At 34.6% G+C, this 16,135-nt stretch overlaps 1 protein-coding gene across 14 annotated transcripts in view; it reads right to left on the reverse strand.

The window, feature by feature from the left end:
- Positions 1-16,135, reverse strand: part of DENND4A (DENN domain containing 4A) — a 135,994-nt gene that overhangs the window by 79,152 nt on the left and 40,707 nt on the right. For all 14 annotated transcript variants that reach the window (XM_072738849.1, XM_072738852.1, XM_072738850.1 and 11 more), the window contains exons 2-3: positions 8,225-8,303; positions 1,703-2,035 (exon numbers count right to left, since the gene is read on the reverse strand). In XM_072738849.1, coding sequence (XP_072594950.1) covers positions 1,703-2,013 — 311 coding nt within the window. In that variant the 5' untranslated portion in view covers positions 2,014-2,035; positions 8,225-8,303. The remainder of the gene's footprint in view (positions 1-1,702; positions 2,036-8,224; positions 8,304-16,135) is intronic.

A 16,135-nucleotide genomic window follows, 5' to 3' on the forward strand; every position in this document is an offset into this window, starting at 1 on the left:
TGCCAAACCACAAGCAACGAAAGAAAAAATAGATCAGACTTGATCAAAATTAAAAACCTTTCAGCTTCAAAGGATACCATAAAGAAAGTGAAAAGACAACCCACAGAATGGTGGAAAACATTTGTAAATCATATATCTGATAAGGGACTTGCATCTAGAATATGTAAAGAACTCTTAAAAGCTCAACAGTAAAAAGATATGTCAATTAAAAAATGGGTAAACGATTCTAAATAGACCTTTCTCAAAAGATTTACAGATGGCCAACAAGTACATGAAAAGATGTTCAATATCATTAACCATCAAGTGAATGTAAATCAAGACCACAATGACCTACCACTAGGAAAGCTATAATCAAAATGACAATATAAAATGTTGGCTAAGAGGTGGAGAAATTGGAACTTTCATACACTGCCGGCAGGATTGCAAAGTAGTGTGGTTATTCTGGAAGACAGTCATGCAGTTCCTCAAAAGATTAAACCTAGAATTATCATATGACCCAGGAACTGCACTCCTAAGTATATATACAGAGAAATGAAAACATATGTCCCTACAAAAATTTATATATGATCATTTCCAGTAGCATTTTTCATAATAGCCAAAAAGTGAAAACAACTCACATGTCCATCAAACTGATGAACAACCTGCGTAAATAAATAAATAAATAAACAGTGGAACATTATTCAGTCATGTAAAGGAATAAAGTACTGACACATACTATAACATGTATCAACCTGGAAAATACAATGTTAAGAAGCCAGGAACATAAAGTATTCTCTTTTTTTTTGCCTTAGAATATGATTCTATTTATATAAAATCTCCAGGACAGGTAATTCATGGAGACAGAAAGTAGAATAAGCATTGCCTAGAGCTGAGGAGGTTAGACAGAACTGGATAGCAACTAAAATGAGTACCAGGTTTCTTTCTGGCATAATAAAAATGTTCTACAATTTACTGTGCTGATGGTTGCACAACTCTATACATACTAAAAACTACTAGATTGTACACTTTAAATTGGTGAACTCTATGGTATTTGAATTCTATCTCAATAAAGCTGTTATAGAAAAAAAAGAGCCCTAAGTTCAATATAGTATCCTAAGTAAAGCACTAATTTATCCCAAATCCTTGTTTGGTGCATACAGCCTTAAGCATCTCTCTACAATGTGACTGACGCTCAAAAACCATCCTTTTCTAGTACTTTTAAAATGATTAAAATTCCTGTAGTTAGGATAATACTCTAGTTTCCTGGTACTTTTTTTTTAAAAAAGATTTTATTTATTCATTCATGAGAGACACAGAGCGAGAGAAAGAGGCAGAGACACAGGCAGAGGGAGAAACAGGCTCCACGCAGGGAGCCTGAGGCAGGACTCGATCTCAGGTCTCCAGGATCACGACCTGGGCCAAAGGCGGCGCTAAACTGCTGAGCCACCTGGGCTGCCCTCCTGGTATTTTTCTGTAGAAGTTTTCCACATCTTTCCCCTACATTTAACAGAAAGACACTCTGACAAGAAAAAACTGCTGGGAATCCATAGGACAAAGGGACACTCAAATGGTATAAGGAACACAGAAAGAGAACACAGCATTCTAAAAATGTGTCTATTTTTCTAAAGCTGCCATGTATCTATTAATGAACAAATTGAACAATAAACTTCAAAATCTACAAGGCATATTATTTTGATTAATGGCACAATTTTTAAATACCTACCCCAGATCTGTAAGTGGAGGCTTATCTCTTCCTCTTCTGTAGCAAAGGTAAATCTGTGGCCCCACAAGACTTCCATTATTGAGATCAGCCGACAATCCAGTTGGGGTAACATCAATACATATATAATCCCGTGGCACTTCTTCCCCAAGAGATTTAATAATCACTGAAACATCTGTGATAGGTTCTTTTGGTTTAGCTACTTTATGACAAGCATCATTGAAGTGAATTTCTTCTTCAAGAGGCTTTGAAACATCAGTTAATCCTGCTACAACAAAGTAGTCAGCAACACGAGGACCCTTATCTTCAATCATCTTCCATTACAGAAGGTTACATCTAAAAGGAAAGTGAAAGACTAGTATTCTCCTCTAATAAGTCAAATAAATAAAAGTGGTTTGCACATAAATAAGAATGAAAAACTGTAGAAATTTAGGTATTTAATAATTTCTTTTTTTAGAGAAAAACTGAAGAACACTACTTTTCTGATAAACAGTACTGTTATATATTTCATTTTGATATGTAAAATGTATGGTTTTTTAAAAAATGGGAATATATTTAACATTATTTTTTGAATATAAAAGTAATGCATAAATTTCAATTTTTTACAACATGGAAGCCCGGATTCCTAAGTAGACAACAAAAACAACAAAGAAACACATGCTTGTAAATGCAGACTAACCTGTAAAAATGAAATTCCCCAGGCCACAAACCAAAGACCAGAGTGCCGTGTGTAAGCTGATAATGGGTCAGTCAAGTTTGTGGATCTCCTCAGTAATCAAGGGTTTGTGTTTTAAAAGACATTACAGGGTCAAGAGACAAGGCTCTGGGACCACATAAGATAGGGAATGAGAACTCAGACATGTATCTGTATCAAAACAACAGCCTCAAAGGACTATATCTCCAATTAAAGAGTGGGTTTAAAAAATCCATCCACTGGTACAGGGAGATTTATAGTTTGCCTCAATCTGGGCCCAACTTTGGAGGGGGTAAAAATTCTCTGTGAATGCACAGTAACAGACCTACTCGTACTTGCATATGAGGTTTGACTTTAAGCTGTCTGTATAGTCCCGAGAAGCTCCAAACAGATATTAACAACTGTGTTCCCAGGCTAATGATACCCCGGGGGAAGCAAATACAAAACAGCTCTAGAAGGAACATCATCAGGTTTTTCCACAGATAAAACCCTTGCCGATGATGACCTCCTATTCCAAAACTACAAAAACATACAAAGAAAAACCCAGCCCCAATGAGTCTCAGCAGATAAAACAGAGGAACTTCAAATAATAAAAATAGGGCAGCAATTATAATAGTAATGCATACTTAAAACAAATTCAAAGAAAAAATACACAAAGTAGAATCCACTATGTATTTGTAAATACTTTAACAGCAAAATCTCATTCAGGTGTCATTTAAACTTTGTTTCTTTAACTAGGAGAATATATCCTCCACAGTACTGTCATTGCTTATAGGAAAAAAGTTTAATATAAAACAGGTATTTTCCAACATATGTCTCCTGTTAAACCTAGTTCTAATAAAGGCAAAAGAGGACAAATAAATTAGATATATACACTACATGCCTCTTTTATAGATTTATAATAAACTATATAAATATGAAAAGCCTCAGCAGTCCTTTGATAAAGGCACCTGTTAACTTTGCTTAGTCCAGGATTTCCCAAGTCTTTGAATAATGAACCCTATTTTTCCCCTTAAAGGCTAGAAAAAAACCCTCAAACATGCTTTAGAAAATGCTAGTTTAAAATAAATAACCTTTGTAGAGTATAAAGTAACTGAAGGCAAACAAATTTTTATGGAGTATACTTGTTTATAATTATCACTATTTTCATCATAATCCCAAAACATAGAACTTTCTTTATTGCTAATCTAATGAGTTTTCAGAATTAGCAACTTCTTTACACATAAGATTTCTGGAAAAAAGGGGGGGGGGTGCTTAAACTTTTCAGAAATGGCCCCTAGCCTGACAGGAAAGAGAAAGTAATAAGCTGTCTTCCTGAGAAGACTGTGAAACAGAGTCCTCACTCTCAGTTGACTACATATAACAGGTAGTCCACAAAAAGCAAGTAGTTTTACTCCAATGATCATCTATCCATTTCTAAAAAAGGAGAACAAAAGCACCATTTTTTAAAGCACTTTTGTATTTAACCTTTTTTCATTTCATTACATAGTCTTTGAAAATATTTTTTAATGGTTGCGTAGTATTTTATGAACATAACATTACTGGTTTATTTGCTATTGTTGATCATTTTTACTTCTTTTGCTAATATTTTTAAATGCTATGATGAGTAATCTTGAACATAAACCTATAGCTACAACTCTTATTATTTCTTCAGAAAAAATTTATTAAAGTAGAATTGCTAGGTCAAAAGTTAATATAACCAAGCCTCTACATATATTTATTTGCTTTTATGTGTGCATGAATTTGAAGCTATAAGCTCTTGATAGACACAAATCTTAAAAATACCTTGGTAAACCACTTTCCTTTCATTATAATAAGGATTATTTAAATATTCTTTTTCCCAGACTCTAACTTCATGTTATTTAAGTTTATTTATTTATTTTTAAAGTAATCTCTACACCCAACACAGTGATTGAATCACGACCCCCAGGTCAAGTGTTGCATTCTCTTCCAAATGAGCCAGCCAGGTGCCCCTCTAACTTTATGTTAATTAAATGACAACATATAGTCACTATCACATACCATGTAGTTTTATGTACTGCTATGCAGAAAGAAGAGAAAAAGAATAGTACTATCATGAAAACATATATATATTTAAGGAGTTCTTTTGAAGGTTGCTACCTTAGCTGTTGGAAATAAGCAGCTATTATACTAATAAGCAAATATTTGGGAGAAATTTATATGGAAAATTCATTTTGTTACATCTTCCTGATTCATAAATTTTGATGATTTGATCTCATTCAGAACTGAGTACAGTAAATAACTACTAAAGAGGAATAAATTATTGTTCTTCATCAATACATATAAGAAAATAATTTTAAAGTGGTAATAAAATCTTCTTACATTTATTGACAAAAAAGTAAATTACCTATTTCTCCAGTTCTCTTGCCTTGATGTAGTTGTTTCCCATTTAATCACTTGAAGGCGGAGAGTGGTTAGGAAGATAAACAAAATGTTTTAAGGCACTGCTGACCATGTATGTAATGCCAAGAACATAGCTGGCAACATTCCAGGTGACTTCTTGCAAGATCTAAATGCCCTTTAATTCACTCAGAAAAGTCTATATTACTGAAAATGCACCTCTACTTTTTATTATAAATCAACTGTTTTTAAAATACGTTTGAGGTTTAGAAGCTAGGAGGAAGACATTGTTAAAAATTACAAGGTAAAGAAAATACTGAAAATTTTTGATACAAATGAAAAACAGTATTTTCTAACAATTCCATTTAGCTAAGAGACTTCCATCAAAGTGTGAAAATTACAATCCTTGTGAAAAATACTACATATATATTAAGACAAAATGCCTTGTGTTGGCAAGAACTACCAACAAGTCCTTGGAAAAAACATTTGAAGAAAACATCCCTAGTCGCATACAAAACTTGGACTTTTGGTTTAGTACAGGAGAGCAAAAACCCCTAAACAATTAGGAGGTACATAGGTAAATTTCTTTTCTTTCTTTTTGTAAATAAATGTCTTTGAATTCATTTAAACTGGGGGCCATACAACACAAGCAGTTGATTCAACAATTTTGTAAGTAATCACAGTAATGGAAAACGCTGACACAATCTTTACCCAAGCTGGCTAAGAATAATACTACATTATTAACCAACTATTGTTTTTCAATTTTTCTTTGTTCAACATGATATAGATAACTTAAGAAGTTAGCTTATAAAATGTTTATAGGTATTTTAAAATTTGACATTCTTGTTTGGCTAGTATTTCACTTCAAATTTTATCTATTTTCCTTAAAAATAGAAAACAAGGAGGTGTTCTCTATTCCTAAAAGGTTTATGAGAACTAAATTAAGAAATTGTTATAAGAAAGTTCTTACTCATTCACAAACTAATGGAGACTGGTTTGTTTTTCTCCCTTTCAATATCTACCCAATCAATTCAGATTCTTTTGTATTTCTTCTATCCAGTACATCAAAGTAGTTAAGTATTTTCTAGCTAGGCTAACTCTACGTACAAGAAAAGACCAGAGCAGAAAGGTAGATGAAAAAAAAAAAATCTGAGCACAGAAGTTTTGCAAAGTCAAATTTTTGCAAAATTTGAAATGGTAAAAGGATCAATAGTCTTTCTGATAGAGAATGATAAATAGTCACAAACTCAAGACCTGTATGTGAAAATGGTCGATAACACAATGGATTAGTTAGACTATCCCTCACTCCAGTTCACTTGAGTAAGTAAGCTGAAAGAAATTTTCTTTTTTAAAAAAGTAACTCCACAGTTAAAAATGTAATCTAGCCATCCTCTACCACAGAGTCTCATTTCCATCTTTTCTAAACTTCATCTTTCATTTTTTTCCCAACCATCCTACAAATTTAGTTTTGCTCTCTTCCTTCCTCTTTGACAAACACTATTGCCTCTTCTGGTCAGTACATATTCATCATATTTGTTTTAAACTTAAGTTTATTTGGATTTTCATTTAAACTTTATGAATTGTACAAAATAACATAACATAAAAGAAATAAAAGAAATTTCACAACTCCATTACCAATAATAAATCTGATTTATGTTTGACAATGTTTCCTAGTCTTCTTTGAGAACAGAAAACATTAGTCCTCATGAACAATTACTAAATAGAATATAAATATTATATATTTATTTAGTACACAATCTTCTAAACTGTTATACTCTTCATAATTATACTTAGTGGTTACATAATATTCCATCAGATAGAACTATACACTATAACCACTACTCCATTTTTCCATTCCCAGCTAGTATTGAAAGTATGATAGACAAGTGCTTAAAAATATACTTGTTAAATGAATTAATAGTCCACTTTATAACCCTCAAGGATAGGTCTTTTTTCCGTAATTCAGAAGCAATTTTCTGAACCTCAATTACCTTAATACTGTCTGTAGTTGTTGAATGTAGAGCAGATATAGATAACCTAGATGATTTGAGTCTAGAAACCAGTAATTAAAACCATCAGAGCCTTAGGCAAAATTAGAAATTTATTGAGTGATTCATTCATTCAATGTATTTTTCATAAATACTTACAAAGATCTGACACTATTCTAGGAGCTGGTGATAGACAATATTGATGATAGCCATAGCCTCTGCCTTCAAGGAGTTTTTCTTTCTAGCTCTACTTTCTCACATCTCTGTCTATATTTTTATCCCACCTCTAGTCCTCTTTTCTCCTATCACCCTTCCAGATTCCAAGTGCTGGACTTCAATCTGTCCAGTTTCCCTACCATTCCCTCCACCAAAAGCCCCATGCATAGATGTGACCCCTACTTTATTGTCCTTTTCCCCCATCTCCTTGAAAGTTGGACCCCTTCAGCATTAGTACTCTATGGAATTTTGAAAGGAAAGAAATCTTATTTGCATATCATATTTAACAGTAGGGTGACCTTTTATTTTTAATTAATATTTTACTGAAGATTTTTTTCATGATTTTCAAAAAATTTTATTTTATTTTTTATTAAATTCAATTTCCCAACATACAGTATAACACTCAGTGCTCATCTCATCATGTGCACTGGGTGACCTCCTTTTAAAAAGGTTCAACTTACCCAAAGCAAATGTGACTTTTTAAAAAAAAAAAAAAAAAAACAAGCTTTAGTAACCCAGAATAATGGACTATGGTGGGGCAAATTTCTTGTCTAATTTGGGCTCACCTCCTCTCTCAATATCTATTTCCAAGAAAAAAACCAACACACACAAAACAAAACTATGTAATTTGAGAGCTCCCTTTTGGATGATTACTCACCTTTGAATTTTTATAAAAAGAAAAAAAAATCAAGCTGGGAATAACAGACATTTTGAGGGGAAAGGATTTTATTACTAATCCTAACCTAATCCCTCATTTTAAAGAAACTAAAACACAGAAAGTAGTTCACTTAAGGATATGTAGCTAGTTAGCACCAGACAAGGCAAGGACTCAGTCCAGTATTTTTTATATTTGAGGATGTTGCCTCTACTAATGGTCAATAATAGTGACTCAGGGTACATCTTTTTTTTTTTTTTTTTAAGATTTTATTTATTTATTCATGAGAGACAGAGAAGGAAGCAGAGACACAGGAAGAGGGAGAAGCAGGCTCCACGCAGGGAGCCCCATGTGGGACTTGATCCCAGATCCGGGGATCACACCCTGTGCCAAATGCAGACAGACACCCAACCGCTGAGCCACCCAGGCGTCCCGACCCAGGGTGTATCTTAAGACATCTTTCAATAAAGCTATATTGTATCACTTGTTATTCGTAATCATTATGTGGTGAATATATGCCAAATTCTTTTAAGAGATGGTAAATTAACCTTTCAGTGTTTCACACAGAAAACAACTAATAGAAACAAATCAAAATGAAAAAAACTACTTACACATTACTGAAGGTCTTTCCCTGAAAATGATGCCAGGTCTTAATTTCTGAATTCTACAAGCCTCAGAGTTTGAGAAATACTGTGTGGAAAGAATAAAAATTGAACTTAAATTAAGTCCAGTGAAATATTTCCCCTAAGATGCTTGTAGATACTTAACAATAATTTTCAAAGAAAATGACTGTATATATTGTTTTCATATGCTTAAGACCCAAGACAAGACCCAATAAGTCATTTTCAACCAGAACACTATTCTTCTTTGAACATATTTAAGAATACCTACATATTTAAAAAAAAAAACAGCAGATAATGGGGAGAATCACAGAGAGAAAAATAAAAAAATAATGGCACAAAAGAGTAAATGTGTACAAGAACAAGAAGTATGAGGAAAAAAATGGGGCATGATGTGGTATTTCAGTTCTACAGAAAAATACACACATTTAAGACAATTTAAATATGGATGCAAGTAATTTCCATTTATATAAGTTTTAAAGAAGTCTACACATAAAAGTATTTTCCCTTTATCACAGATTTTATTATTAATTTAAATTTTAGGTAGTTAACATATAGTGCAATATTGGTTTCTGGAATAGAATTTAGTGATTCATCACTTACTTACAACACCCACTGTTCATGATAACAATACCCTCCTTAATACCCATCACCTGTCTAGCTCATCCCCTACCACTTCTCTCCATTAACCCTAGCTTGTTCTCTACCATTACGAGTCTCTTAGAGCTTGTTTTCCTCTCCCCCCCCTTTCCCATATGTTCATCTATTCTTTCTTAAATTCCACATGAGTGAGGTCGTATGGTACTTGTTTTTCTCTGACTTATTCACTTAGCATAATATACTCTAGCTCCATCCACATCCTTGCAAATAGCAAGATTTTATTCTTTTTGATGGCTGAGTAATATCCCACTGTATACATATACCATATCTTCTTATCCATTCTCAGTTGATGGACATATGGGCTCTTTCCATAGTTTGGCTATTGTTGATAATGCTGCTGTAAACATCAAGGTGCATGTATCCCTTCAAATCTGTATTTTCATATTCTTTGGGTAAATACCTAGTAATACAGTCGCTGGATCATAGGGTAGTTCTATTTTTAACATTTGGAGGAACCTCCATACTGTTCTCCAGAGTGGCTGCACCAGTTTGCATTCCCACCAACAATGCAAAGGGGTTCTCCTTTCTCTGCATCTTCATCAACACCTGTTGTTTCTTGTGTTGTTAATTTTAGCATCCTGACAGGTGTGAGATGTTATCTCATCATGGTTTTGATTTGTATTTCCCTGATGTTGAGTGATGTGGAGCATCTTTTCATGTGTCTGTTAGCTATCTGGATCTCTTCTTTGGAAAAATGTCTATTCATGTCTTCTGCCCATTTCTTAGCTGGATTATTTGTTTTTGGGGTGTTGAATTTGATCAGTTCTTTATAGATTTTGGATACTAACGTAACCCTTTATCAGATATGTCACTTGCAAATATCTTCTCCCATTCTGTAGGCTGCCTTTGGTTTTGCTGTTTCCTTTGCTATGCAGAAGCTGTTTATCTTGATGAAGTCCTAATCATTTTTACTTTTGTTTCCCTTGCCTGTGGTGACATGTCTAGTAAGAAGTTGCTATGGCTGAGGTCAAAGAGATTTCTGACTGTGTTCTCCTATTATTACTGATTTAAAATACCATTTAAATAGCATCAGAACAACTGTTTAGTAAGACATGGTTGGGATATCATCAAGGAACCCTGCTCCTCTGATCAAGATAATAAGCAATTTGTATTATGGGATTCAATATGCCATCACCATATTTTCTTAAAACTGAGTAGTTTAGTAAGTTGTAGTAATGAGTAATTTTAAATATCAAATGAAAAGATGATGCCACTGACAAAGTCTTAAAGTATAGCCAGTCCAACTGTATCGCATCAATTTATGTTATCTCTATAATGCTGAACACACACACATACATATGTACGCACGCAAGTTTCATTAAGTGTCAAAAGTTTTTGCAGGAAAGCAAATTGAAGCACAGTAATCACAAGCACATCAAGAGGAAGAAACCGTAGCTCAAGACCAACACAAGAGTATCTACTAATAAGGGAGATAATAGCAACAGATATCAGATTTACCTAAACTGGTGATGCTTAACATGGGTGTGTTTGTGGGAAGTAGAAGAGAAAGGCGAGAAAGGGTCAAAATTATTTAAGTCAAAATTTGATAGTGTCCTAGAATGGAATGCAGGGTAAAAACAATGAATAAGAAATAATATAAGCACAATCTTGTTATGTTTTAAACTGCTAAAAATGGTCAGGATGCATACATGTGTCTTAAAAATTAAGATACCACTCCACCTCAGACTCACTGAGAAATTTCAGTTAGTAAATATAGAGTGGCATACATATTTTTCAACTATTTCTAAAACCTTATTGCTAGAAGGTAGCAAAGAGGCAGTATAACTTATGGGACAACACTAAATGAACTACCATTCACATTACAGGACTCTCAGAAGGAGAAAGAGAGAAAGATGCAGAAATCTCATTTGAAGAAATAATGGCAGAAAACTTCCCTAACTTGGGAAGGAAGAAAACATTTAGATTCAGGAAATCTAGCCAGCTCCAAATAAGAGAAACCCAGAGAGACCCACATCAAGACACATTGTAACTGAAATGTCAAAAGTTAAAGTCAAGGGCAACATATAAAAGCAAGAGGAAAACAGCTTTTTATGTACAAGAAATCCCCCATAAGACTACCAGCAGATTTCTCAGTACCAACTTTGCAAGCTAGAAGGGAGTGACATGACATTCAAAGTGCTGAAAGAAAAAACATAGAACCAAGGATACTCTACCCAGAAAAACTGCAATTCAGAATTGAAGGATAAAGTTTCCCCACAAGTAAAAGCTAAGGAGTTCATCACCATTATATTGGCCTTATAAGAAAAGTTAAGGGAACTTTAATTAGTAACAGGAACATGTATGAAAGAATATGTCAAAAAAAAAAAAGGAATATGTCTCCCTGGAAAACTAAACATATAGTAAAGGTAGTAGGTTAATAACTTATAAAGCTAATATGAAGGTTAAAAGACAAACATAGTAAAAATAATTGATTCAGATATCAAAGCAAAATAAAAAGATATGAAATGTAACATCAAAAACATAAAATGTGGAGAGGAGAGTATAAATACTGAGCTTTAGCACAGGATCAAACTTTAGTTGTTATCAACTTAAAATAGACTGTTATAAAAAAAAATAGACTGTTATAAGTATGGGGTATTATATGTAAGCCTCCAGGTAACCACAAAGCAAAAACCTATATTAAATACACAAAGGATAAGCAGAAAGGAATATAACCATACCACTATAGAAAGTCATCAGAGGCACCTGGGTGGCTCAATTGGTTAAGCATCCAAATCTTGATTTTGGCTCAGGTAATGATCTTAGGGTCATGAGACTGAGCCCTGTATCAAGCTCCTTAGTAGAGAGTCTGCTTAAGATTCTCTTTCTTTCTCCCTCTGTCCCTCTCACGCCCTCACTCCTATTCACTCTCTCTCTCTCTAAAACAAATAAACCTTAAAAAAAAGTCATCAAACCACAAAAGAAGAGAACAAAAAGGAAAAGAGAAGAACTACAAAAATAGAAAACAATGAACAAAATGTCAGTAAGCACATATCTATCAGTAATTATTTTAAATGTAAATCGACTAAATTCTCCAATCAAAAGACAGAGTAGTTGAATGGATTAAAAAAAGACCCATCTATATGCTGTCTAAAAGAGATACACTTTAGATGTAAGGGCACACACAGGCTGAAAGTGAAGGGATGGGGATGCCTGGATATCTCAGTCTGTTGAGTGTCTGACTCTTGGTTTCAGCTTGGGTCATGATCTCAGGGTCCTGAGATCAAGCCTTGAGCACAGGGCCTTCTTATTTCTCTCCCTCTGCTACTCCCCTCTCCCCCTAATGCTCATGCACACACTCTTACACACGTGCTCTCTCTCTCTCTCTCTCTCTCTCTCTCTCTCTCTGGAATTAAAAAAAAAGAGAAAGAGAAGAAACAGAAACTGAGGGATGGGAAAAAAAAGTGAAGAGATAGAAAAAGATATTCCATAAAAATGGAAGCCAAGAGAAAGCTAGAATAGCTATATCTATACTAGACAAAATAGACTATAAACTATAATAAGAAACAAAGAAGGGTATTACATAATGATAAAGGGGTCGATTCAACAAGAGGATATAACATTTTTTGAAGATTTTATTTATTTATTTGAGAGAGAGAGTGAGCATGAGAGGGGAGAAGGGCAGAGGGACAAGGAGACTCTCCATTGAGTGCAGAGCCTGATGCCAGGCCCGATCCCAGGACCCTAGGATCATGACCTGTCCTGAAATCAAGAGTTGGATGCTTAACCTATTGAGCCACCCAGGTACCCCAAGGATATAACACTTTTTTTTAAAGTAAAGCATCCTTTTTTTAATTTTTTATTTATTTATGATAGTCACAGAGAGAGAGAGAGAGAGAGGCAGAGACACAGACAGAGGGAGAAGCAGGCTCCATGCACCGGGAGCCCGATGTGGGATTCGATCCCGGGTCTCCAGGATCGTGCCCTGGGCCAAAGGCAGGCGCTAAACCACTGCACCACCCAGGGATCCCGGATATAACACTTATAAATATTTATGTACCCAACATAGGAGCACCTAAATTATTTATTATTTAATATTAAATTAATAAATATTTATAATATTAAAACAAAACAGACCTAAAAGGAGAAACAGACAGCAATAGAATGACAGTAGGGAACCCTAATACCCCACTCACATCAACTCACAGATCATCCAGATAGAAAACCAATAGAGAAACATCAGCTTTTTTATTTTTATTTATATTTATTTATTTATTAAAAGATTTTATTTATTTATTCATGATAGACATAGGGGGAGAGAGAGAGGCAGAGACACAGGCAGAGGGAGAAGCAGGCTCCATGCAGGAAGCCTGATGTGGGACTCGATCCTGGGTCTCCAGGATCGCGCCCTGGGCCAAAGGCAGGCGCGAAACCGCTGAGCCACACAGGGATCCCTTTTTTTTTTTTTTTTTTTTTTTTTAGATTTTATTTATTTATTCATGAGAGACACAGAGAGAGAGAGGCAGAGACACAGGCAGAGGAAGAAGCAGGCTCCATGCAGGGAGCCCGATGTGGGACTCGATCCCAGGACCCTGGGGATCACAAACCAAGCCAAAGGCAGATGCTCAACTGCTGAGCAACCCAGGTGTCCCAAAACATCAGCTTTAAATGATACATTACATCAGATGGACTTAACAGATATTTACAGAACATTCTATCTAAAAGCAAGAGAATACACATTCAAGTACACATGCAACATTTTCCAAAATCATAGGCTAGGCCATAAAATAAGTCTTAATAAATTTTTTTATGATAAATTTATTTTTTATTGGTGTTCAATTTGCCAACATACAGAATAACCCAGTGATCATCCCGTCAAGTGCCCCCCTCAGTGCCTGTCACCCATTCACCCCCACCCCCCGCCCTCCTCCCCTTCCACCACCCATAGTTCGTTTCCCAGAGTTAGGAGTCTTTATGTTCTGTCTCCCTTTCTGATATTTCCCACACATTTCTTCTCCCTTCCCTTATATTAAGTCTTAATAAATTAAAGAGGATTACAATCATATCAAGTATCTTTTACAACCATGATAATATTAAACTAGAAATTAATGAAATTAGGAAAATTAGAAATTCTTTTTTGTTTTTTTAGATGCTATATATAAGTGAAATCATGTATTTTTCTCTGACTTCTTTAACTTAGATGCCTGCAACGCCCATTCATGTTGTCACAAATAGGAAGATTTCAGGGCAGCCCAGGTGGCTCAGCGGTTTAGCGCCACTTTCGGCCCAGGTTGTGGTCCTGGAGACCTGGGATCGAGTCCCACATCGGGCTCCCTGCATGGAGCCTGCTTCTCCCTCTGCCTGTGTCTCTACCTCTCTCTCTCTCTGTGTCTCTCATGAATAAATTAATGAAATTTTTTTAAAAAAAGGAAAATTTCATTCTTTTTATCGGTAATATTCCATTATATATGTGTATGTACACACACACACACACACACACACACACACACCTTCTTCATCCACTCACCTATTGATGGAGTTAGGTTGCTTCCATATCTTGGCTACCATAAACAATGCCATAATGAGAATGGGGGTGGATGCATATATCTTTTTGAATCGGTGGTTTATTTTCTGTAAATACTCAGAAGTGGAATTGCTAGAATGTAGTTCTATTTTTAATTTTGGGGGGGAACTTCCATACTGTTTTCCACAGTAGCTGTGCCAATTTACATTTCCACCAACAGTACATGAGGAGGGTTCCCTTTTCTCCACATCCTTGCCAACACATATTATTTATTGTCACTTGATAACAGCACTTCTAATAGGTGTGAGGTGATCTCACTGTGGTTTTGATTTTCATTTCATTTGATTTAGAGATGTTGAGCATCTCTTCATGTACTTGTTGGCCATCTTAATGTCTTCTTTGGAAAACAATGTCTATTCAGATCCTCTGCCCATTTTTTTTTACTGGATTGTTTAGCTTTTTCCTATTGAGTTAAACAAACATTTTATTCATTTTGGATACTTAACCCCCTGTCAGATTTATAATTCACAAATATTTTCTCTCATTTGGTAAGTTGTCTTTTCATTTTGTTAATTGGTTCATTTGCTGTGAATAGCTTTTTAGTTTGATGTAGTCCCAACTTGTTTATTTTTGCTGTTGTTGCCTTCACTTTTGTTGTCAAATTCACCACCAAGACCAATGACTAGGAGGTTACTAAGTTTTCTTCAAGAAGTTTTATGGTTTCAAGTCTTATGCTTGAGTCTTTAATCTATTTTGAGTTAATTTTTGTTAATGGTGAAAAATTGTGATCCAGTTTCATTCTTTTACACGTGGCTACCCAATATGCCCAACACCATTTATTGAAGAGACTGTCCATTTCCCACTGTATGTTCTCACCTCCTTAGATTAATTAACTATGATTAATTTAATTATGTAAGCATAAGTGTATTTCTGGGCTCTCTATTCTATTACATTGATTTATGGGTATGTTTTTATGGCAATATCATATTGTTTTGATTACTCAGGCTTTGTAATTCAGTTTGAAATCAGGAAGTGTGATGCCTCCAGCTTTGTTGTTTTTTCTCAAGACTGCTTTGGCTACTCAGGGTCTTCTGTGGTTCCATACAAATTTTGAGATTGTTCTATTTCTATAAAAAATGCCACTGGAACCTTGATAGAGATTGCACAGAATCTATAGATAGCTTTGGGTATTATGAACATTTTAACAATATTAATTCTTTCAATCCATGGAATGTTTCCATTTATTTGTGTCTTCTTCAATTTCTTTCATCAATGCCTTAGAGTTTTTAGGGTACAGGCCTTTCACCTCCTTGGTTAAATTTATTCCTAGGTATTTTATTCTTTTCAATGTAATTGTAAATGGATTTGTTTTCTTAATTTCTCTGATAGTTCATTATTGGTGTATGGAAATTTACAACACGATTGTTATACTGATTTTGTATCCTGCAACTTTACAGAATTCATAGCCAGTGTGATTATGTTAATGTACTTCCTGCAATTACATATATTAAATTATCTTTCAGCAAAGACTATTGTAAATTGGTATTATTTTTAATCAAGTCTTTTACTTTCAGATAATTATGAATTCACATTCAGTTGAAAGAAACAATAAAGATCTGGCAAACTTTTACCCAGTTTCTCCCAATGACAACATCTTACAAAACTATAGTACAATATCACAGTTTGGATAGTGCATTAATGAGTTTACCTACTTTGTTTTGATTTCCCCAGTTTGACTTGTATTCGTGTATGTGTGTGTGTGTGTGTGTGTGTATGGG

The sequence above is a fragment of the Vulpes vulpes genome, chromosome 15 (genome assembly GCF_048418805.1).
Source record: "Vulpes vulpes isolate BD-2025 chromosome 15, VulVul3, whole genome shotgun sequence".
Classification (NCBI taxonomy): Eukaryota; Metazoa; Chordata; class Mammalia; order Carnivora; family Canidae; genus Vulpes; species Vulpes vulpes.